The sequence below is a fragment of the Camelina sativa genome, chromosome 11 (assembly GCF_000633955.1).
Source record: "Camelina sativa cultivar DH55 chromosome 11, Cs, whole genome shotgun sequence".
NCBI lineage: Eukaryota > Viridiplantae > Streptophyta > Magnoliopsida > Brassicales > Brassicaceae > Camelina > Camelina sativa.
Genome location: NC_025695.1, coordinates 36,807,008 through 36,829,708, shown reverse-complemented (window position 1 = coordinate 36,829,708; position 22,701 = coordinate 36,807,008). Strand labels below are relative to the sequence as shown.

Genomic DNA, 22,701 nt, shown 5'->3' with positions numbered 1-22,701 from the left:
CGAGCTCAAGGAGGTCAAGAGAATTCGACAAACTCAGAGAAGATATAAGCTCGGTTCTGCATAGGTCTCGTAGATGCGGAATCTCATATTTATCAGCCGCAAGATAGAGTGACCGAGCATGTTGCTTCACTTTCACAGAAAGTCAGAAAGCATAGAGCCATCACTGTATATAAACTCATCAAAAGCTTCCAACTCTTCTTGTTTCATATCTGAGAGAGTGATTGTTTCCACCTGCTTAGCTGAAGTCTTAAGCTCGTCTGATTCCAGCATCTTCTTAAAAACCTCAGATCTTGATGCCTATTCAAATTCCAAACATACATAAAGAGAAAACTTCATTAACAACACCCCAAAAACAAAAGCCTTCCTAGAGGTTGATTCTTGAATTAGATGATGATATCAACAAAGAGAGAAGGAAGCATGAAAAGAAGAGACCAGAAGAAGTTTGTGGGCAGAGACAGCTGAACCCTCATCATCACTATTAACTGCCTTGAGCCGTACGTCAACTTGCCATTGTTCTGCCAAAACCTTTGCAAGTCCACCCGAGAAATGCTCTTTGTTATTTGGAGTTGCCATATCAATAATCAATAGAATAGAATATTTTTCATTGCAAAACGAAAGTGGATTATATAGAGAACATAATGAAAACGGTCAAAATGACTTATTTAATTTTTTTCTTCCATCTGCTTCCATTTTTCAAGACTTTGGAAATGGAGAAGACACAAATACGAAGAAATTGCCAAGTCCAAACTCTTAATTGGCCTCGCCTCCTCTCTTGAAAATTGTATTACGATATCCCCTACATAATAAAACGAAAGTACACAATTTTTTTTTGTAAACTATATAATATGGGTTATAAAATTAATTATTTGATTATTTGATAGGTTATAGGTTACATTTAACCATTAATTAAATCTTGATTTCAGATTTTTTTTAAAAGGATATTCCAAAAAAAAAAAAATCTCCACAGAATATTTAATTAACCATATATAGACAACAAAATCTCAATAATTAATCACTCTTCCGCGGATTAAAGAGTGATTTTCGATTATACTAGCAACTATATATCAAAATAACAGAAATAATGTTTATTATGATTGATTTGATAAATTTCAAAAAATTTAGGCTAATCCGCGGAACAATCATAAGAAATCTCAACAAAATTTCAAGTCCTCATATTTAGCATATGATTTTATTGCATAATGTTTTATTCACAATAACTTTTAAAAACACTCACATGAATGATATTTTATATAAATAAAAGGAAATTCAACCGTGCTCTAGCATGGTCCTAATCTAGTAAAATGGTTAAAACACAAGTATATATGAAGATGTTTAAAACATGCTATATAAATTTAACAAGAAAATAGTTTTCGAGGGTTTTTAAACTTTATTTTGGTTTTTAACGACCAAGACACATGCTATATTTAGACAGAAAATTAATGAAATGTGAGTTATTCAACTTTTTAAGAAAGTGGGAAACGGACAATTGAAGCTAAATTATAAGATATGTATTGGTCGATCACTTCTATCATTCTATGATATACATTGATTAATTTTTGCGATGGTGATAAATTAGCACGAAGGAGCAAAAAAGAACGAAAAACAAAAGGATTAATTTAGATTACTTTTGCATGGCCATAACTCGTGATGATGTGAACTTACTACGCGTTTGTATTATCACCAACTACTTTTTGTCTTCGATTCGTTAGACATTTAGACCACATGTCTATGCATGGGTCATCAAACACATACGATCAGATAGGAATAAACATTGAATGATTAGTATCACCCCTTACGACTTATGAGAATAATTTGGACTTTGAATGATTAGTATCACCCCTAGGAATAAACATTGATAGGAAATAAAATAAATAGAAGAAATGTTTCCTTTTTACCTATCCAATTGCAAAACAAAACAAAAATATTTTTTTTTTCTGTTAAAAATAAAAAGGTAAATCTTTGTTCAACTTTTCAAACTTGTAGTGGCATAAGTGAATCTATTTATGTTACTTTCCATCACAAATAGTAAGTTGTAGAAATATTTTTTATTTTTATTTGTTTAACAGAAATAAATATATATTATATATATATATATACTCAATTCAACCTATTTTTATTGTTGTATTTATTCAACTATATTCATCCTAAAAAAAACTTCTCTATGATTGTAATAGAAAGTAAAAATATAATAAAACAACCATCTCGCGACAAAGTAAAAAAGTAGAAGCTAATTTGATCAATCTATAGTTGCTTTAAGTTTGCTTTAGAGTGCTACCATTCTCTTTCCCTAATTTGAAAGCGTGGCTCTCTTTCCTTTAATGACATTTGGTTGCCATAATTCCACCACCTTTGTCTTCTTTTCTTTCCTAAGTTACCCACTTTTTCCCTTTATTTGAACGTGTATCTTCTTTTCTTTTCTTTCCATTTATTTATTCAAAAGATAATAAAAAGACGAAATAATTTGATTAGAAAATTAATTAAAAGAATTATAAATGAATTTTTAGTAGTTGTAAGTTGGAACCTAATAAGAAAGAAAGACAAGACTTTCATAATTTACTTAAGAGTGTGATACTTTAACGTTAAATTAAGCTTTTGGATATATAAACTGAATTGTTTTTTGTCAACGATTGAAACTCAATTTGAAAGAAAAAAAAAAACGAAAAACCTACTTTTATGACAAGTTTGCTATAGAAAAGTTATAAAAATATTGTGGAGAAAAATACAAATGAAAAAAGAGAAGAGAATATAATGATTTTGTAGCTGAAGAAAAAGACTATCTCTCTCCAAGAAAATGAATGAAATTATGGTTAAATAAAGCATAAATGATATATTCCACAAGATTCATCCAATCCATAAACTCAAAAAAACAAGTACCATCAGTATATAGTGAAAAAGTTAACAAGATGGAGGAGAAGATTTCGACAACGTTGTTTTATGTTATAAAAGTGTCAGCAGTGAAAATTTAAATAAAAAGGAGCGAAGGAGGTCATCAATCATTCACTTCACCGTATATATGAGCTGGTTTAGAGATATCAACAGGATATTCAAGTGATTTCGTATATTTGGGTTTGATAGAAAGCTATTTGTTGGAAAATAATTAGATTGTCTTTTGTTTGTCCAAACTTCAAAGTAATAATATAATACGATACTACAGTTTTTTTTTCTTCTTCTTTTGGTTATGATATTCACCTTTTTATTCAGATGTGTTTGAGACGTAGGGTTGTGGGTATTATTTGTTACGGTACGTTTAAATTCGGTACTCGTTTTGATTCAATATGATTAATTTGAATATTTGTGAATCAATGCAAATAGTAAAATAAGATTTAATATGCGTGGTATACTCATACTGTATTAATAATTTTTTTGTTTCACTCAATTTTAACTAAATCAGTTCGATTTGACATATTTAATTATTAGTAATGTTAAAAATAGTAAATAAAAATATAGCTTGTACTTAGTGCTGTCAAACGGGTATGTTCGCGTCCGCCTGGACAGACACGCCATTGTCTGCTTCTTCTTTAGACCGAGGTCGTCCGTTTTGACCGCGGACAGATAAAACAATGTCTAAACCCGTCCCGCAAAGATCATCGGATATGCGGACCAGCCCACGGGTCTGTAAAGTTTAATGTACAGATGTACTATCATTTTAGATATGTAACCTGTGAAAACAGATTAACAATCATACATTGAACTGTTAAAACAGATTAACCATCAATGATGAAACATATTCATTTGAACATGAATCTGAGATTCATGAAACATTCAAACTAAACAAAACCTGTAGTTAAACTTGCAGTTTACAAAAAAAAACAGAACCTACAGTTTTTCTAAGAACTGAAACCTGCAAAGTGTAATTGTATAGAACATTAGAACCTAAACCTGCAGTTTTATAAAACCAAAACCTGCAGTTCTATAAAATCTGAAGCTATGATTAGACAAACTTAAGGAGAAGGGTCATTTCATCGAATAGTCCCTGGAGCACACTAACTAAGATAAGCTCATTTTCCTCGTTCAGGCCGTAACAAAGAAATGGAGATCTTGCGCAAACTAGTACACAATAATGTTGTTTTCTAGTGTCGTTGCTTCCACTGCATATCAAAAAAGTAGTAACTATAGCAGACTTGAAAACATTGACTTGAAAACATTGAGTGTTTTAAACATGATTCGATTCATGGCAAAAACCTGCAGTTTAAAAAAAAAACAGAACATGCAGTTTTTATAAGAACCGAAACCTGCAAATTGCAGTTGTATAGAACATTAGAACCTAAACCTGCAGTTTTATAAAACCATAACCTGCAGTTTTATAAAACCAAAGCTGAACTTAAAACTCAAACACTTAAATCTGAAACATTAAAAATCTGAAGGCAAAGACTTAAAAGTCTGAAACAAAACTAAAACTCAATGTCACATTTTTCATTCAAACTAAAATCTGAAACTGAAGTACTAAACTGAAACCTAAAAATAATTTGAAACTAGAACTCAAGATGTTTCTTCATCATCAACAATCGATTGGAAAGAAGATAGTGCCTCATCTTCACCAATTAATCCTTTCTCCTCCTCTACAGATTTCAAGAAAAAAAAACAAGTTAATCGATTGGAAAGAAGGTAGTGTCTAAGATTGTGAAATTGAACACTTATGAAACACATTTCCTTACCATTTTCATATGCTTCAAAACCTTTTAATCAATTGCGACTGCATATTAATGCTTGAACATTTTTTGGGAGAAGACAACTTCTATATTTGTTCAAAACTCTAGCTCCAATGCTAAAGGAGGATTCATAGGCTATTGTTGTGATATGAATACTAAGAAGATCACAAGCCATGGAAGCCAATTCTCCATAGCGATGAGAGTTATCTTTCCAATACTTTAGAATATCTAAACTCTCAAAATTCTTCATCTCTATTGTTGATTCATCAAGATACATTTGTAAGGACGTCTTTCCACTAGCAACAACAGTCTCTTTTCGAAAAGCTAAGAAATTCTGCATAAGAAACAATAAGAATTAAAAAACTGAAACTTTAAAACCAAAACTGCTATTTTTTTATAACCAGAATCTTAAATATAACAACCAACGAACTAAAAACCTGCAGGTTTTAAAAAACCAGAACCTGAAATTTTTGAAAAACTAGAAACTAAAACATAACAAATTAACAACCAAACATAACAACCAAGGAACTAAAAACCTGCAGGTTTTAAAAACCCAGAACCTGCAATTTTTGAAAAACTAGAAACTAAAACATAACAAATTAACAACCAGACATAACAACCAACGAACTAAAAACCTGCAGGTTTTAAAAACCCAAAACCTACAATTTTTGAAAAACTAGAAACTAAAACATAACAAATTAACAACCAGAACCTGAAACTTTAAAACCAAGAAAAAACAGAACCTGAAACTAGTCAAACAGAGACTTTAGGAGTGCTTACATCGTAATTGCTGAAGTTTCCTCTTTGTCCTTCATTGTCATCTCTGTGGTGATCTGTTTCACGTGTTTCTTGAGATTGTGATGCAAAAACGGACTTGTTCTCATATGATTCGAACAAAGTAGTTAGTTTACTTTTCAAGTGTTCAATCTTCTGTTGACAAGAACTTTTATCAAGTTTACCAAAACAATAGTTTGCAAGTGTTAGCTTCAACCTTGGATCAAGCACTGTATTCATGGCAATCAAACAATAAATCACTTACTTCTTCCCAGTACTTATCAAACTTCTCGTTCATGGGTACAATCATGATTCTAATAACTTCATCTTCACTAAACTCATTCACTGTCAACCAGTTATTGATCTTCAAAACTTGCATGAAGTACAAGTTGGAAGTTGGATATGTGGAACCTGAAATAAGAGTAGTAACCTGATCAAACGGCTCCAACAAATCACACAAACTATTGAGTCGTTTCCATTAATCTTTTGTAGGAAAAAAACTTATAGTCTTTCCCATCAATAACTTTGAGATTAGCAAATGCAGCTCTATACTTGAGAGCCCTATCAAGCATCTTGTATGTTGAGTTCCATCTTGTTTTCACATCCAACAGAAAACCAGCCTTATGCTTTATACCAACAGATTCCACACATTTTGCAAACAGTATCTCCCGGTGTTCTGATTTTTTAACATACTTGATACTCTTTCTGATTTTTACCAACGAACTACCAATCACTGCCAGACCATCTTGAACAATGAGATTAAGAACATGTGCTGCACATCTCACATGAAAATGCTCTCCTCCACACAACAAATCGTTTCGCAACACAAGCTGATTTTTCACCATCTCTTGCATTGTATCGTTGTTAGTAGCATTGTCTAAAGTAAGTGAGAACACTTTTTTTCAGTCCCCCATTCCTTTAGTTTCTCAAGAATCTCCATAGCTAAGTGTGTAACTGTATGTGGAGGCGGTACAGCAAAAAATGCTAGAATTTTGTTGTTCAGCTTCCAATTCTTGTCAATGTAATGTGTTGTTAGACACATGTACCCCTCTTGAGTGATTGCAGACCATAAATCAGAAGTGAGACTGATCCTTCCAGGGAGATTAGCTAATTCTCGCTTTAAATTATCTGCTTCATTTTCATAAAACTTGTAAACATCGGCTGCAGCTGTGTTTCGGCTGATAAATTTCACATCTTCATTCAAATACTTCCAAATTGATCTTACTCTCTCATACTCAACATAAGCAAATGGGAGATCATGCTGAATTATACATTTTAGCTATCATTTCACGAAAAACCATATGATCTATCTTCCTAGATTGCAACTTTGCTTCTGAATTAATCATCATTTGCTAATATCACCATTTCTAGGCTTAAGCTTACACCCTTTCAAATGACGTCTATACAAATTTGTACCATTTTTGTGTGGATTATAAGTAAAATCTGACTTACAATGCTTGCACAATGCTCTTTCTTCAGTTTTTCCCTTGCGATCCTTCTTAGTAATCACCGTAAAGTCAGTCCACACATCTGAATATTGCCTTCCTTTTTTCTTTGGTTGTGAATTTCCTTTGTCACCATCATCACCATTGTCATCATCATCAGAGATCTCAATGGATGACCTTTTACTAGGCTTAAACGTTTCAGCTCCATCAGTCTGTCTTCTCTTCCTTTGTGCTGGTGACTTTCCTTTGTCACCATCATCATCGTCGTTGATCTTTGTTTCTCTTTCGCTTTCAGCATTTGCAGAATCAACAATTCTCTGAGATTCCAAATCTAACGATCTAAGATTGCAAGAATCACGTGACTCCTAAAACAAAACACAAACTATTACTTTTAAGTTTTAGCTTAAATCATGTAGACACTATCTTAGTAAGTAGTAAGAAGTAACTTACCATTGCAGATTTCTGGTTTTGGTTAAATGTGGATCTTTGTGGTGAAGTTGTGAACATGTGATAATTGATAATTGATTTGAGCAGTGAAGGATGATGAATGATATGAGAATCTGAGTTGTGATTTGTGAAACTAGGAATACTCTGTTTTGACTTTCGACACAGTTTAAAAGTTCAACGAGGTAGGGTTTTTAGTTTTAGGTTAAATGTTTACTTGTATAGAAGATTAGAAAACCACTATAAGAAACAGAAGCTTTAATAAATCGATTTATCTATAGATATCTATTATCTATATAAAAAAAAAGAGAACATATATATTTTTGCAGACCAGTCCGCAAACCCGCCAACCCGCCACGGACAAACCTGTTAAACATGTGTTCCGCATGGACCGGATCCACGATGCCCGCATATTTGTGGACAAAACTTACTGTGTCCAAGCCCGCTCCGCAATTGTACTAATCGGGCCACGCCCGCGGGCTCTAAGCCTGTTTGACAGCTCTAGGTGCACTGAAATGTTGGATTAATGATATTTTAAATTTATATTAATGTCGATTCAAACTTATTTCACCATATAATCCGTCCTATAATATTTTAAAATTTTAGTATGTTTATATATTTAATATTTTAAACTTTTGATTAAGTTTAAATATATAAATTATGCTTAAAAGTTCACCATTTACCATATACAGTAAATTAAACAATTCAACTGTGTGTTTTCGTTGCAATGAATGAAACTGTGCAAGAGATATTTTTCTCTCAAACACTATTTCTGAGACAAGTCTCGAGTTAACCATTTCCGACGCCGGTAGAGCAGTTGCTCGCCGGCGTCGGACCGTTCACTCCCCTCTCTTTCCCTGTTGTATGAAGCTCATCAGTCCATGTTTGTTTTCAGTTTCGATATTTCCCGACCACCGTATTATGTCTGTCATATTGGATCTGGTGGCCGGAGACTTTATTATCCCTGCGGTGCTAATACCTCTTTCCCTCCGTCGGCCTTTTCCGGCGAGATTCTTGCTCTCCTTCAGCCGTTTGATCCTTTCGCCGGCGAGATCCAGTTCGAATGCACATAGTCCAAAGCAATTCTTTATGGATCCTTCTCGGGATCCCGCTTAAAGCCCCGAAGATATTTTCTTTCTATACTCCGTTGTTGCTGATACGACGAGAGCCTGTCCACCTCCGATCCCCGACTCATCTTATAAACAAACCCTCCGTCGGATCTAGAATCTTATGGCACGTTTTCCAAAGATCCATACCACTGTATGCCATCGTCAAACTCTCCCTTGTACCCTCCGCCACCACCGGATATGTGGCTTTCCCCATGACCCGATTTCGGTCATCCAAATCTGTTGCCACAAGCTGCAACATTGGCAACCGTAGGTCACATGCCTTCGATGCGGACACGCGGGAAGCTCTCCACCGTCAACCTCCTTTCTTTCCTTCTTTCCGACAAGGCATCTTGCCGTCGTCGAGAACTCCCTCTGGTACGGCCAACCATCCCCTTTGTCCAACATTTAACTTTGTTGATACGTCGATTCCACAAGCCGTTCAAAGCGCCCTCTCCCAACCGCGGGTGAGATTGAGTCCACAAATCCGAAATGCTTTGCCGGCGAGCTTTCTCATCTCTCTGGTTAAACATCTCTTTGTCGGCGGAGTAAGGGAAGAAACCCTAATGTTGGTGGGCCAGTTGCTGTTTCTCAGGCATTTGGGCCAGATATCTTGTTCTTTGTTAGTGGGCCTAACGAGCCTAAAAAGATTTTTTTAAAATATGGGCCAATTTTTGCTTTCCTGGTTGTTGGACCAGTGTGTAATTATGTTGGTATTGACCATTTTAATTGAGTTTTATATTGACCGTAAAGGTCTTGTAACCTCAATTTCCTCCAAAAAAAATGTGATATATTGTCATTCTCCTCCTGTTTGGAGAGATATCTTAATTTGCAATCCTCCACTTTGAAGAGTATCATACTAACTTCCTTATTTATGAAGCATGACACTAAAAATAGGTCAAGCCTTGATAATCCGCCTGTTATTTTTCCACAGCGGTTTAGAAGTGTAAGCCGAGACCATCTTGTTTCGCTTGTGTTGTCTAAACCCTCCCTGAGGGAGAGTCCGCTCTTCTGCTATATCACCAATGGAAGAGTGTGTGTCCACCTCCTTAGGAAAATCTTCAAGAACGCCCCCTTAAAGGTAGGCATATGGCGCCTTTTTGCGCTTGTGATGTCTAACTCCTCCCTTGGGGAGAGCTCCTTCCTCTTCTATACCTCAGATGGAAGAGCGCGTGTCTATCTTTTTAGAAAAAACTTTTGAGAAAGTCACTATAAAGGTAGGCATTTGGGTTTTACAAGTAACAAAGGATTTTGCTTCTTCTCCTCTCTGATTGAGCCTTGTGGAAGGCCTAGAAATGGTAATTAAAGCTCTCTGCAATACAACACCTCCTCCAAGTATCTTTTTAGGTTCTTGGTTTTCAAAACTCTCGTCTTGTCCAGCGTGTGACCACCCTTTCCAGGGACCTTTGGCGCACGTACGGAATCCAAACACCGCGATCGTTCTTTTGCAACGTCTGCGGCAATGGTTATCAAAGTGGCTGACTATGTGGCAGTGGTCGGTCACTCTTTATCTCCTGGACTTGTTGTCCCCTTTGTTTATCTTCTAACCTTTATGGTTCCAAATCAAGCTTCAAAGCTTGTTTGATGTATGTCTTAAGTTTATTGTTTGTAGCTTATCTTTTCTTTCGGTGTAAGTTTGTTGATGTATTTGACTCCTTTTTAAAGAAAACTTGTAAATCTTTAATCTAATATAATGGAGTGTTTGATGAAAAAAAAAAAACAACAATTCAACTAAAAGTACTTTACTCGAAGATCTTGAAAGCAAAAAAAAGTTTTATTTATTCTTCGTTGAACTCAGATTTTCTTTAGATGCTTCCCTCTCCCGTAGCCAAGATGTGTATGTTTTTCGATTGAGTTTGTGAGCTCTCATTTATCTCTATGTTTTTGTTTGAACAATGGTTGTCGTTTTAGCATTTGTGAGCTCTCATTTAGAATTTTTGTGTTTGGCTCTGATTAACCTTATCTATCATACTCTCGCAAAGAGAATTCTGATTTTAAGTCGAATGAAATCTTAGTTTGTTTAAAAAGAAAGCCACAAAAGATTATGCTATATAAGTTCTTCTCTATCTTGAAAAGCATACTATATTATCATCCCATGCTATATAAGTTTTTCTCTATCTTGAAAGCATAATTGTTTTTATCAAAATATTAATTTCATTTATATACACTTTTCTGTATAACAATAGGAACATGTGAAGTAACCTACCAACAATTTTGAATATACAACATTGTCATCTGATTATTATAAAATGAAACTTGGAAGAATTACGTACTTTTAGTCAATCAAATACAAGCAAGAGCACAAAATAAATACATAAAACAACCTTAGGTTCTTGCTAAACCAAGTCATTTATAAAAAAACAGGGCCTATCCAGCTTCCAAAATTTGACAATTTATTAAGTCCCAGCAAACTTTGAAAATTTTGCCAAATCTACCATTAAGATTTCTGCCAGTTTGTTTCTACTAATATATAAAAAAAATTATCATTTAGGACCCGTTATCTACATTCTCATAAACTCTTAATAGAGTCCACTCTTTTTCAATTCACAAAAAGGAAACAAAAAAAAAAAGTAGGTAGCTCTGCCACAAGTCAAACTTTGTGTAGACGAAGCTAAGCTACTATTCAACATTCCCCTCCTCACAGCTTTTAACTCCTTTCCCATCCCTAATCTAAAACCAAATCCATCACTGATCAGTGATGACTACCAACAACATTTTAGAGGATGTGAGCCAAATATGCAAAACCATGTCTCATATTTTTATAATCCAATTAATACGATATGGCTCAAAAGCTACATTTTTCTACTATCTTTTAGGATTCTTCTTCTTCTTCTTTTTTTGCCTACGCATAAATAAATACATACATAATAGTTTCACAAAGCATAGTCTTTTTGATAATATATAATAATAAAGTGTTGTTTCTGACTCGAAGTCTCTCACGCTTGTTCCTCCTTCAAAGCACCCGTGTTGGCAAAAAACACCTTGAAATGCACCCAAACCCACCTCCTCCTCTTTTCTGCAAATTTCATTTATTTTAACATTTTCCAAAACAATCAAACCTTATAATAAAACAATATAATCATCGAAGCGTATCAATAAAAGCTTAAACTAACTAATTAACAAATTAATTAAGTTTTTAATACCCTTTTGGTTTTGACTGGGAGAGGTTGTGGGGAGACTTTGTACAAGTCTTCATCTACAGGCTTAGGTGCCTTCATCCTCCGCTTCACCGCCGGTGTTGGACAGCTAGTCGGCGCGTTTAACTCACGCGCATCCCTCTCGTAGTTGTGTTGCTCCTTGGAGACATTTCTTTTCTTCTCCGCCCCCGGTTCTTGACCCACCTTAGCCTGAAAAATAGTAACATAAGACTAAATCAAGAAAACTCACCGGCGCCAAGTGCTGAATCGGGAAACATGAATCAAGAACGTACCCGGCGGCGAGGGAGGAGGATAACAGCGGGAGCAGCTACAAGGTGGTGGTTGTCGTAGAGGTCACCAGCGAGGTAAAGATCACGATCTTGATGAGGGTAAGGAGCGTAGTGAAGAAAAGCTGGCTGTTGAGTTGTCGCAGTCTCGAAGCACTGAGTGAAAGGCACGGCATCGTTCCAGTCCCAGCTTCCAAAAGCCGGCACGTGCCCTCTCCTGCAGTACTCTCCTCCTCCGTATTCCTGATTGAAACAACCAAAAAGAACACAAAAAGTTAAAAACCTTGTAAAACCCACAAGAAGATGAAGAAGAAAGAAAGAGGAAGGAGCTTATCAGCTTACGTAGTCCATTGTAGTACTAGTGAAGTAGTGATGAATGGGTTTGATTGATGATGATGTTTGGATCTCTCTTCTTTAAGTAATCTAAATAGAGAATGAGAGAGAAGAGAGAGAGAGAGTATGTTAAGTAAATGACCAGATGGGTATTTTACATTACTCAACACTGAGACAAAAGTTGCCTTAAAGTCTACTTGTAGGGGAGTGTTAAAGAGAGAGAGAGAGATGGGGGACTCTGTGTGGTCTCTCTGAGCAGAGGTGAGTGTTGTTTTTAAAAAATCTTGTAGGGTAAGTGAATAAGTGAAAACTAATAATGAAAAATAGAGTTGGGTTTAGCTACTCTTCTTCTACTATTTTTTTTTTTTTTTATTACTTTTCTAACAAAATAATACTATTTTTTTTATATAATTTCTTTTTATACAGTGTTGTGTACTATTGTCTTTACTTTTAATGTTTAAAGGATTTTTATCCATTTAAAAAATAAAATTTGGTGGCTTTAGACTTTTTTTTACATGAGATAACTTTTTTCTTTATAAATTTTACAAAACATTCATTTTTCCATGGTTGACAAAACAAAAAAGACTTAAAACGTAACGTAACTTTTCACTAACACTATTAAATTGACCAAGTTTTATGGATTCTAAAGCTGACTTACTCATTCCATTTATTGCTATCTTGTGAGTTGGGTAAGAAAAATACTAGATATAACATTCATTAATGGTCATTTCTCAGAATATCCAATTTGAAAAATGGAATTTTATTGTTTAGAAAAAGTGGAAAAAAAAAGAATTGAAGAGACAAAAGAGTTAAGAAAAGGAGCTTTAGGAAGGAAGGGGCCACATGCAACATTACCTCTGTTATGAAACTTTGTGCTCTGTGCAGTGTGCAACCAACAACAATACAATAACATTGCCACGACTCCAAGCAATCCCATACTCTCTATTTATTATCTTTTGTCAATTTCTCTTACTTTTTCCCCTTATTAAATTCCATCTTTTTACAGTTCATAATAATAAGTCTCGATTTTTTTTAATTTTTTTTGTTCTTTTGTAAGTAATTGACAGAGGACAGGTGGGGTTAGGTCAAAATTACTGAGACTGTTCTTCATAGCAGGATAATAAATTGGAACTGCTCATTGCCGCCTTTGAAATTGAGAAAACAGTTAAAAAAAACACATTTCAACGGAATGGCTTTTCATTGATGTAATAACTATTTTAGCTTAGGGCAGTTAACACTAGAGAAACTATTAAATTGTATAAATTCTTGAAATAAATGATAGTATTATCTTAATACATTTCATAAACCATTTTTTGTTATATTATAGTATTATACAGTATATAATTAAGTTGAAATATAACTAACACGATATTTTTAATGAAGTTCTAAATAAAAACAATACATGATTTTAGCCACAACTTAAACATTGCTATTATAGTCTTTTATGTTGCACACAAAAAGAAAATAGTCTTTTATTTCCCATATACACTATTGAATTTTTACTATTCCTTATTGAACACTATCAAACACATGATCACTAATGATTAATTTTATTTGTGTTGAATTAGAAAATATATTGGTAAATAGAATACATTAGCATTCTATTCAATGGATTATATATATAATAGAATGATGTGTTATTACTTACTATTATATATCATATCGTATATACAAAAATTTCACCAAATGATATAACAGCAAACACTATGAAAAGATGATTGTAGTGAGTAGAAACTAAAATCTTTTTAGTAATTTTAAGGCAGTTTAAAAAGTATTAATAATGTTTATTTACAAACTATAAACGAATTTTCAGTAACGTTTAAGCTTTAAACTACATAAATAATGAAACACTTTCGGCAGTTTGTAGAAATATTTTGCAAAATAAAATGAATGAAAATTTAAGAAAAAGAAACAAAAAAAAAAAAACTAAATTGATGCCATGCTTCTGAAAAATCCATAAATTAAATGGGTGCTATTTAGGTATTTAAGGCTGTTGTTTTATAATGTTGCTTTGGCCTACTCTCTAGTCTCTACTACAGTACTACTACGTACTATTAACGTTTGACATTTCTATCATTAGTCTTTTCTATGTTTTTTATCATTAATCCACCGGCATTGTCTTCTTTTGCAGTTAATTTTACGAAATGTTACTTTTTCTGATTTTAACTTTAATTCTGATGTTTTTGTTATGTAATGTTTTTAGTATGAAACTCCTCATTAGTCATTAGTTTAGTCGATGTGATTTAAACTGAACAGAGATTGGATTCAGATATATGAACTCCAATTATCAACCAAGAATTTAGAAATCGAGATTCTTAAGTAGCTCTTCAACTCTGGTTTAGAATTTCTGAACTTCTGATTCACTATAAAATATGCTTTATGTGTTATTACTTATCATGAATGTTGTTTTAATACTTTTTACAAATCCAATATTTACAATATAAATGTTAGGTCAACTAAATATCTTTCTCTTAATATCAAATTGTATTTACATGAAGAATTAGATATGCTGCATTTGAATTTTAAAATAAAAAATTGTAAAACAAAAGAGAATAATTGAGAAACATTTATTAGAAGAAAACTAAATATTTATTAAAACTAAATTAGTCTTCAGTATTCCTACTTTCTTAGGTTACGTGAACACGCTCTAACTACACATTTACTCCTCCTTGTGACCTTGGAATATTAGATACGTCATCACTCATTTGCGTATCTTGTGTCAAAATACTTTATTTTTTATTTGAATGTTTAATATTGTTTTATTATTGGAAAAAAATACTTCGATTAATTAAAATAGGTGATTTAATACGCAAAAAAATAAATTTTGGTATATTCATACTTCTGATTTTATGACAAAAACAAAATTTCATTTTTATCCTTACTATCTCAATTAAAAAATAATTTTAAATGACATGATATTAATTTATAATTTTATTTGAGTTCTTTTTATTAAAGTTTTGTTTTAAAAATATTAAAAAAAAAGAAAAATTAAAGAAAACCTGCGGTAAACGACTGAGTAGTCGTCGTTGAAGGTGACGATCTGCTTTTTAAAGTGTTTTCTCATTACTTTAAGACCTGATGGAATATTGATGTTGTTGTCGTTTCCCGGTTCATTCATCATCATAGCCACCAACGAATCTGATTTCTCCGCCGTAGATTTCGCCAAAGATGGAGCTATTAGTTAATCGGAGTGTCGTAATTTCCCGATGTAAACTGGTGGATCAGCCAATAAATTTACCAGTTAATACGTGATAAGGGTTGTTACTTGTTAGATTCAGTCATGAATTATAAGTCAAGAGGTGATTCTAATTCTTATCCTGGGTTTTTGGGTTTCTTGGTGAGAGTTATAGAGAATGATTCTCAAGTTTCTTCTTCTTCGTCCTTTGAGAGAGAGAGAGAGAGAGAGAGAGAGAGTTGTTTTGTTAAAAAGAGAGAGAGAGAGTTGTAAACCAGAGATGATGAGAGGGATCTCCACTGAAAAGCATTACTGTAATCTCTTGAAACAATTTAATCGATTGACAACAGAATAAATACAGACCCAGGATTTGAAGAAAAAAACAATGGAGATTTGAAGCTAAAACAGTCATCATGCGATTCTAGATCCAGAATTTAAACAAAGTTGTTTTTCTTCCGTCAAACAAAATTATAATCAAAAATATATATCAAAAAAGAAAATTAATTAGCTGTAAAAAATAGAAAGAAATTTAATTCAAATAAAATTATAAATTAATACCATGTCATTTTAAACTATTTTTTAATTGAGATCGTAGGGTAAAAATGGAATTTTGTTTTTGTCACAAGGATAAAAATGGAATTTTGTTTTTGTCACAAAATCAGAAGTATGAATATACCAACATTTTTTTTTTTTGCGTATTAAATCACTTGTTTTAATTAATCGAAAATCGAAGTATTTTTCTTCGAATAAAAAAACACGAGGTATTAAACGTCCAAATAAAAAATAAACGAGATATTTTTAAGCCTTTTTCCCTTGTAATAAAACTTTGTTGTAACTTCTCTGACTTGTTCATGGGGTAATTTATATCCGTTCTGCAACGTCTCGCAGCTCCGTTTGTCAAAAAGTATTCATCCTGATTCTTATTGTAACATCGTGAAGCATTTAATTACATGAGCCAACAAGATACATTCTCTACTGTTTGCACCCAAAAAAAACACAAGATACATTCGCTAGTAGGAGCAATTCCACATGACCATAGTCCATAGCGTTAGGTTCGAGAGGTCACAAGTTTTATATATAGGTCTGGTCAAACACACAATACTACTGTGCTTCTCTATGCAACCTAAAAACTACTCTATCAAACTAATCCTATAAACGAACACATTATTCCGAATATAAAATCTAATAACGAAAGATTTAACAGAATATGCAATATTTAGAATCATCACATAGTTAGGGTTCACATTTCACAGATTAATATCAATCTTAACCTTTTTTTTCTTTTTGATCAAGTTCAGTACTAGCCTAAAAACATGAAAAATACTTACGTATCAAAATGCTCTTCATAATTCTGTAAGCATGAAACTTTTTGGTCATTTGTTTGAGTATTTTTAACCTTCGGTTGCATAGAAGAAGTGATGTACTTTAATTCTTTTCATAACAGTAACAAAAGAAAATGATTGTAAATTAGGTAAAACAGTGATCGCCGGTATACATTTTGTAAGGTTTAGGTAAAACAGTGATGGTCGCCGGTAAAACAGGTAACTGCATTTGAAAGCTAATAATGCTCTTGTGTATCAACAACAACACACCGCCAAATTTAAGTAAAAATATGAGATGGTGATTAAAATAAACGTCTTTACAATGATTACGACTAATAGAACTGAAATCCTCAAATAAAACAACATATAAACTAATTTAAAAATAGAAGAGTAAAGGAAATTGAGAATCTAGAAATTTGGATTTTCTCAACACTTCTCTCACAGTCACAGTCTCACAGAGAACGAAGGGAAAGGCTAAGTGGTAACAAGACAAAGGTCAAAAGTCTATTTTGCTCTACTTCTACAATTTTTCCCTTTAACATTTGACATTTGTGGTCAAAGTCTGAAATGTGCAGTAAACGTTTATTTTAGAAGTCTCGAGTCGATAGGTACAAGAACCAATGACAGAGCGAACGAGATACATACTCTTTTTTGGTTCCATTTATATACAAACTGATGTTCTCATTTGTTTTGTGGTTAAAGTAGCTAATTGTTGTTGATAATGAAGATCACTAAAAAACTCAAATAGGTAGCTAAAAGAGGGTTTGAGGTAGCCCAAAAAAAAAAAAAGGAAAAAAAATCCTACTTGGGCTTAAATCGGCCCAATAGTTTACAGGTGGTTTTTTTAATGTAATTTTGCTTTTCTATATGAAAGAGATTTTTTATAATTATACAATGCGCCAGTTGACAATTAGTTTCCATTTGTAGTACAAGATTTGTGGGCTGGAAACTGTGTAATTGATAATTGAACCGGAGTGCTATGATTCTGTGACAAATACCATATCCCAAAAGTGAAGTACAAAAAGACACAACCCGTGACTAATGGAATAATTCAATCTAGTTCACGGGTTACTCTTAACACATTATATAAGAAGATACACCTTCTCATCAACATTCACTTCAACACCACAAACACAACAAAAAAATAAGAGGAAGATTAAAAAAAAAAAAAAGGCGAGCAAGAAGGCAGCTGCGGCTATGATCGTAATGATGGTGATGATAATGGCTATGTTAGTCGATATGTCAGTAGCGATTGATCTATGTGGCATGACCCAAGATGAGTTGAATGAGTGCAAACCAGCGGTGACCAAGGGGAATCCAACAAGCCCATCACAGCTTTGCTGTACGGCTCTGCAACATGCCGACTTCGCCTGTCTTTGTGGATACAAGAACTCTCCATGGCTCGGTTCTTTCGGTGTAGATCCCGAACTCGCTTCTGGTCTCCCCAAAGAGTGTGGCATACCCAACGCCCCAACTTGTTAAAAGTATAAGCTTTGTGTGTGTCACTGACTCAGTGTGCGTGTGTGTCTTTTCATATTCTAATATGAGATGTTGTTATTATTTTTTCTATAAATCGTACTTTTGCCACATGGCGTATATGGGTAAACCCCAAAAAGTAGTCAAAAGATTATAGAAGGACCAATTGAAAACTTCACAAGGCCCAAACAGCACGCAAGGGCAATTTCGAAAACGGAACCAATAAGCACAGACCCAGAGGCCTATGGTTTCTCTACCTCCGACACAGTATTCAACACTCTGACACAATAATACAACAAAACTTAAAAAACGTATAGTCGACACAAATTATTCCAATATTCTTCTTAATTCCTTCTTATCTACCCACTAAGCTATTCATTTAATAGATGGTTCTATCCTAAGATAAAACAGATCCAGCAAAGGTAAACATGATTACTGACAAATAATTAAGAGAAGCAAAAATCATCAACAAAAAACATATAAAATCCGAGATTAATATCTGATTTCACCAAAGATTAGAGTATGTCAAAAGGGGTGAAACTTAAAACTCCGAGAAAGTCATTAAGCTACTCGATCCGGTTTACTACGTACCGGATTCAAGAAAAGACAAAATAAACGCATAAACCAGAAAATAGGATGTTAAGGGTGACAAGAGTTTGTTCAGAAACCGACGAAAAAACCAGATCCGACGGCAGTAACTAAACCTCTTTGTTCTCGTCGTTCACGGCGGCGTTCTCAATCTTCTTCGCCGGAGCAGAGAAGATCCAAGTGAAACCAAACGGATCCGTGACTTTTCCTTGAACACCTCCTTCAGTCTCCACCTCCGTAACCTCCACTTTCACAGCTCCCGCGGACACAGCTTTCGCAACGGCTGCTTCAACATCATCTGTCTCGAGGGTTAGAGTCATCGTCGTACCTTCCGATATCGCACTGTTCAAACGTAAAAACAAAAAACAAAAAAGTCCAAATCAAACCACAATATACAAAACATGCAGAATCATCCATGAACAAAGCTTCTAAGCGTTTTAAATTATCAGAAACTTTACATCTCACAAAACAAAATCCAGATCTAAAATGAAATCAAACTCTACCACTGAGTACGCACTGTTCAAAGTCTAAAACAAAAAAAGTTCAAGTCCAAATCAAACCACAAAATATCCAAAACATGCAGAATCATCCATGAAAATAGCTTCTAAGCGTCTTAAACTACCAGAAGCTTCTCATATCACAAACCAAAATCCAGATCTAAACAGAAATGAAACGCTACCACTGAGTACGCACTGTTCAACGTATAAAACAAACTCAAATCAAACAAATAAATGAACAGTAAATCTTGTTGAAGGAAGAACAAATAGCTTCTAAACGTAATTTATCTCCAGATAACTACTCATACAACAACCTAAATCCAGATCTACAACAAAATCAAACACTAAACGAGTAGAAAAAGAACCTAAAAAAAAAAAAATCAGAGATGAAAAAAGCGAGATCTAGATGTCAAACACCACAACAAGAGCAAGCGAGAGAGAGAAGAAAGCTTACGCGAAACCAGAGAGAGTGGTGACGTCACGGACAACGAGGGAAGAACCAGCGAGGTTGAGCTCAGAAGAGAGAACATGAGGAAGCTCTTGGTCAAGCTTACGCTTAGGGTAAAGACTCTGACCAGACTCGATCGCACCGAAAGCAGATTTGTAGAACGTAACAGCGTCGCTGACTTTCTGAGCTTCAACGGTCAACGTCGTCTTGAAAGCGGTGAAGGTAACAGGTTTCTCCACAACCGCCGCCGTCGTGGCTCCTCCGTTAGCACCAGCAGCAGTAACATCATCTTGAGCCATCGCGAGAGAAAGAACAAAAAAAAAGTTGAAGAATCGTTTACGGTTAAAGAGAGAAATGAGAATGGTGTGAGTGAGAGAGAACAATCTAGAGAAAAACGATGGGTGAAGGAGAGAGAGAGAGAGAGAGAGAGAGATATTTATGATGGAAGCGGAGAAGCGGAATCGTTTTGTCTTATTAACCAACCTGACGAGGATTCAAATGGATATAACAATTGCTTTCGCGTCCGGGATTTTACCCTTACTTTTTTGTTTATTTACGAAACTATGCCCCTACTAAAACCCCCTTCTTTTCATTTATTGCGAGACGACTCTCTCTTTTCCTACCCTATAGGACTACTGTCTCATCCACGTGTCGTCTCCATTAAACCGTTGCGATATTAATTTATGTAAAATAAATAATAATTGGTTTATATTCGATTTTTATTTTATTTTTCAATGCTTGTTTGTTGTCATTATCTAACTGAATGGTGAATGAATTGGTTACACAGAGGACGACAAGTTACATTTTCTCACATTCATTTTAAGTGGGTTAAAGATATGTTTATGTTGTACCATTATTACCCACAGTATATATTTAATTCAATGTCAATTTTTTTACCAGCACTTTTGAGATTTAATTGATGTGTGTGGTAGGTATAGACTTTAGTAAATGTTGGGATGATGTAGATGAGCAAGATGTATAACTAAGCTAAGGGGATGTAACGTATAGAGACAATATTTGATTGTCATATTAACCAACCAAATTACAATTATATACCAAAAAAGATTTGTTAAAAGACACAGTCTCTCTACCTGCAAATCTTTCTTGATGTAACGAGAAATATTACTAATATGCGATTTCTTCAAGAACTTGGAGGGTCTTCTGGTGAACCTGTTAAACAAATTTGGTTTTGATGAAATTGTAAAGAAACGAGTTTTTTTTTTTTTGTCTGCAAGTGTTTTTGGTGTTAATAAGAAACTCACCCATTCTAAGTGTTGTGCTGTTATACCGGATGCATTACCCGAGTATATACTTCCCAATACCTTATCAAGATTAGATTTAAAACATCACACAAAAAATGGTCACACGATATTCTCTACTCTACTCTTATCATCTGTTGAACAAGCTGATTGACACATATAGAAAACATACCTTTGTGACAGTCTCTAGAAACATTCCTGGCCTTACAGGTAATGGTTTTCTTCCTGTAACGCTTCCCTGGGATCACATCAAGTAGGTCAAGTACGAAAACGAATAATCTTTGGTTCACTGCCTACTCAAAAAGTCTTCTCTTTTAACAACAATTGTGTTAGTTGGTCATACTTACCCTTCCATTTAATCCACTCGGTCTTTTCGCTTGGGTAGAAGATTCGTCTTCTTTGCTAAGATCATCTGCACCTTCATCTTTCCCTTGCATTACATTCTGGATCATTTGCTGGACAGTCTTTCCAGGTTTCAGAGCTACCAATTTGCTTAAGAAATTCACCTGTTTGGCGATCATGCAATATGTCGTCATTCTATTCCAATGTTTCAATTACCTTCAGCATAATGGACATAATAGTTTGTCTCACAAACCTCTGATTCAGGCAGAGTTGTGAAACCTCGGTCATTTCTCTCATCAAGTATACCTCCTCCCATCATATTTCGCGCTTCCTCTCTAATTAAAACAAGCCTCGCTAGTAGTTTTCGATCCGGAATAACTGGCCTTGTTTCCATAGTCTGCAAAACTTCCTCAGACTTTATAAACATTCTCAAACTATCTCGAGGATAAACAGACATTTATTTCTAACAAACACAATACCTCTAGCAAGTCATCAGCCTGGTTAGCTATGTCATTTAGATTTGCTCCGGGTATATGAAGTTTAGTACCATTCTCACTTTCAAAAGCCCCACCACCTGCAGCCACCCTACGCAACAGCTCATGTCTACTTTCCTTGTTAGGGGTTCTACAGAGTAAACCAATCACCTGGACCTAAATAAACAGCAACACTAACGTTTAAATCATGATATGAAGCTAGTGAAAAGTCTTGAAAGTAAGAAGAAACTGATTAAAATATTACTCACATGAGGAGGGCATTTTTTGGTGAGATGAGATAAGACAGTCTCCTTGACGACCTCTAGTAAAGACTTCCTCTGAATCCAAAACAAAAAGTCAATTTATTTGATCTGTTTCCCAGCTTATGTTACAGAACTTATGGAGAAGGTAACAACAGTCTTAAAATCCAGAGAAAATATGTAAGAGATTGCTACACTATATTGCAAAAGCAATCTGAGTTACAACTGTATACCAATTCTAGCAATTTTGGTCGTTTCTATAGCAAACTCAGGTCAATCCTTAAAGGATGTTTTTTGTGTGTTTGTGTCTATTCAAAGAGGGCAAATGCAGAATTGTTTTACCTTATCGTCTTGGTCCTTGTCTGCAAGTTGGATCATGTAATCAAGGGCCATCATAAACCCTGACTCCATTTCATCAACTCTTTTCCCTATAACTCCTTGTGCAGCCAATTCTACAGCAACATTCTCAGATGCTTCATTCATATTCATATCTGTCAACTACAACATCAGGGCAATTCACATGTCAAGCTATTACGGAACCAAGAATACCCATATGGGCCATAACTAACGTGTAAAGATTCTATTTACCATAAAGCCATCTGGAAAAAGTGATGAATAATCCCAGAAAACTACTAAGCCTAACGCCTTCAAGGTGTTCGACGAAATGCCAAACTTAGGGTAACAAC

At 34.3% G+C, this 22,701-nt stretch overlaps 4 protein-coding genes across 4 annotated transcripts in view; 1 reads left to right on the top strand and 3 right to left on the bottom strand.

Annotated features, from left to right (window-relative positions):
- Window positions 11,154–12,464, bottom strand: LOC104725332. The gene is made up of 4 exons (XM_010443970.2): window positions 12,185–12,464; window positions 11,849–12,085; window positions 11,562–11,765; window positions 11,154–11,434 (listed from the first exon to the last, which is right to left on the bottom strand). Exons 1-4 carry the CDS (start codon window positions 12,191–12,193, stop codon window positions 11,372–11,374), a joined length of 513 nt encoding a protein of 170 aa, XP_010442272.1. The 5' UTR covers window positions 12,194–12,464; the 3' UTR covers window positions 11,154–11,371.
- Window positions 16,873–18,237, top strand: LOC104725331 (putative lipid-transfer protein DIR1). Its single transcript, XM_010443969.2, has 2 exons — window positions 16,873–16,891; window positions 17,733–18,237. The coding sequence occupies exons 1-2, from the start codon at window positions 16,873–16,875 to the stop codon at window positions 18,152–18,154; spliced, it is 441 nt and encodes a 146-aa protein (XP_010442271.2). The 3' UTR covers window positions 18,155–18,237.
- On the bottom strand, window positions 18,611–20,144 carry LOC104725330 (uncharacterized protein At5g48480-like). The gene is made up of 2 exons (XM_010443968.1): window positions 19,688–20,144; window positions 18,611–19,078 (listed from the first exon to the last, which is right to left on the bottom strand). The coding sequence occupies exons 1-2, from the start codon at window positions 19,978–19,980 to the stop codon at window positions 18,847–18,849; spliced, it is 525 nt and encodes a 174-aa protein (XP_010442270.1). The 5' UTR covers window positions 19,981–20,144; the 3' UTR covers window positions 18,611–18,846.
- Window positions 20,687–22,701, bottom strand: part of LOC104725329 — a 4,975-nt gene continuing 2,960 nt past the window's right edge. Inside the window, exons 2-9 of the mRNA XM_010443967.1 lie at window positions 22,358–22,513; window positions 22,025–22,093; window positions 21,762–21,932; window positions 21,536–21,679; window positions 21,288–21,446; window positions 21,113–21,178; window positions 20,944–21,003; window positions 20,687–20,851 (exon numbers count right to left, since the gene is read on the bottom strand). Coding sequence (XP_010442269.1) covers window positions 20,807–20,851; window positions 20,944–21,003; window positions 21,113–21,178; window positions 21,288–21,446; window positions 21,536–21,679; window positions 21,762–21,932; window positions 22,025–22,093; window positions 22,358–22,513 — 870 coding nt within the window. The 3' untranslated portion in view covers window positions 20,687–20,806. The remainder of the gene's footprint in view (window positions 20,852–20,943; window positions 21,004–21,112; window positions 21,179–21,287; window positions 21,447–21,535; window positions 21,680–21,761; window positions 21,933–22,024; window positions 22,094–22,357; window positions 22,514–22,701) is intronic.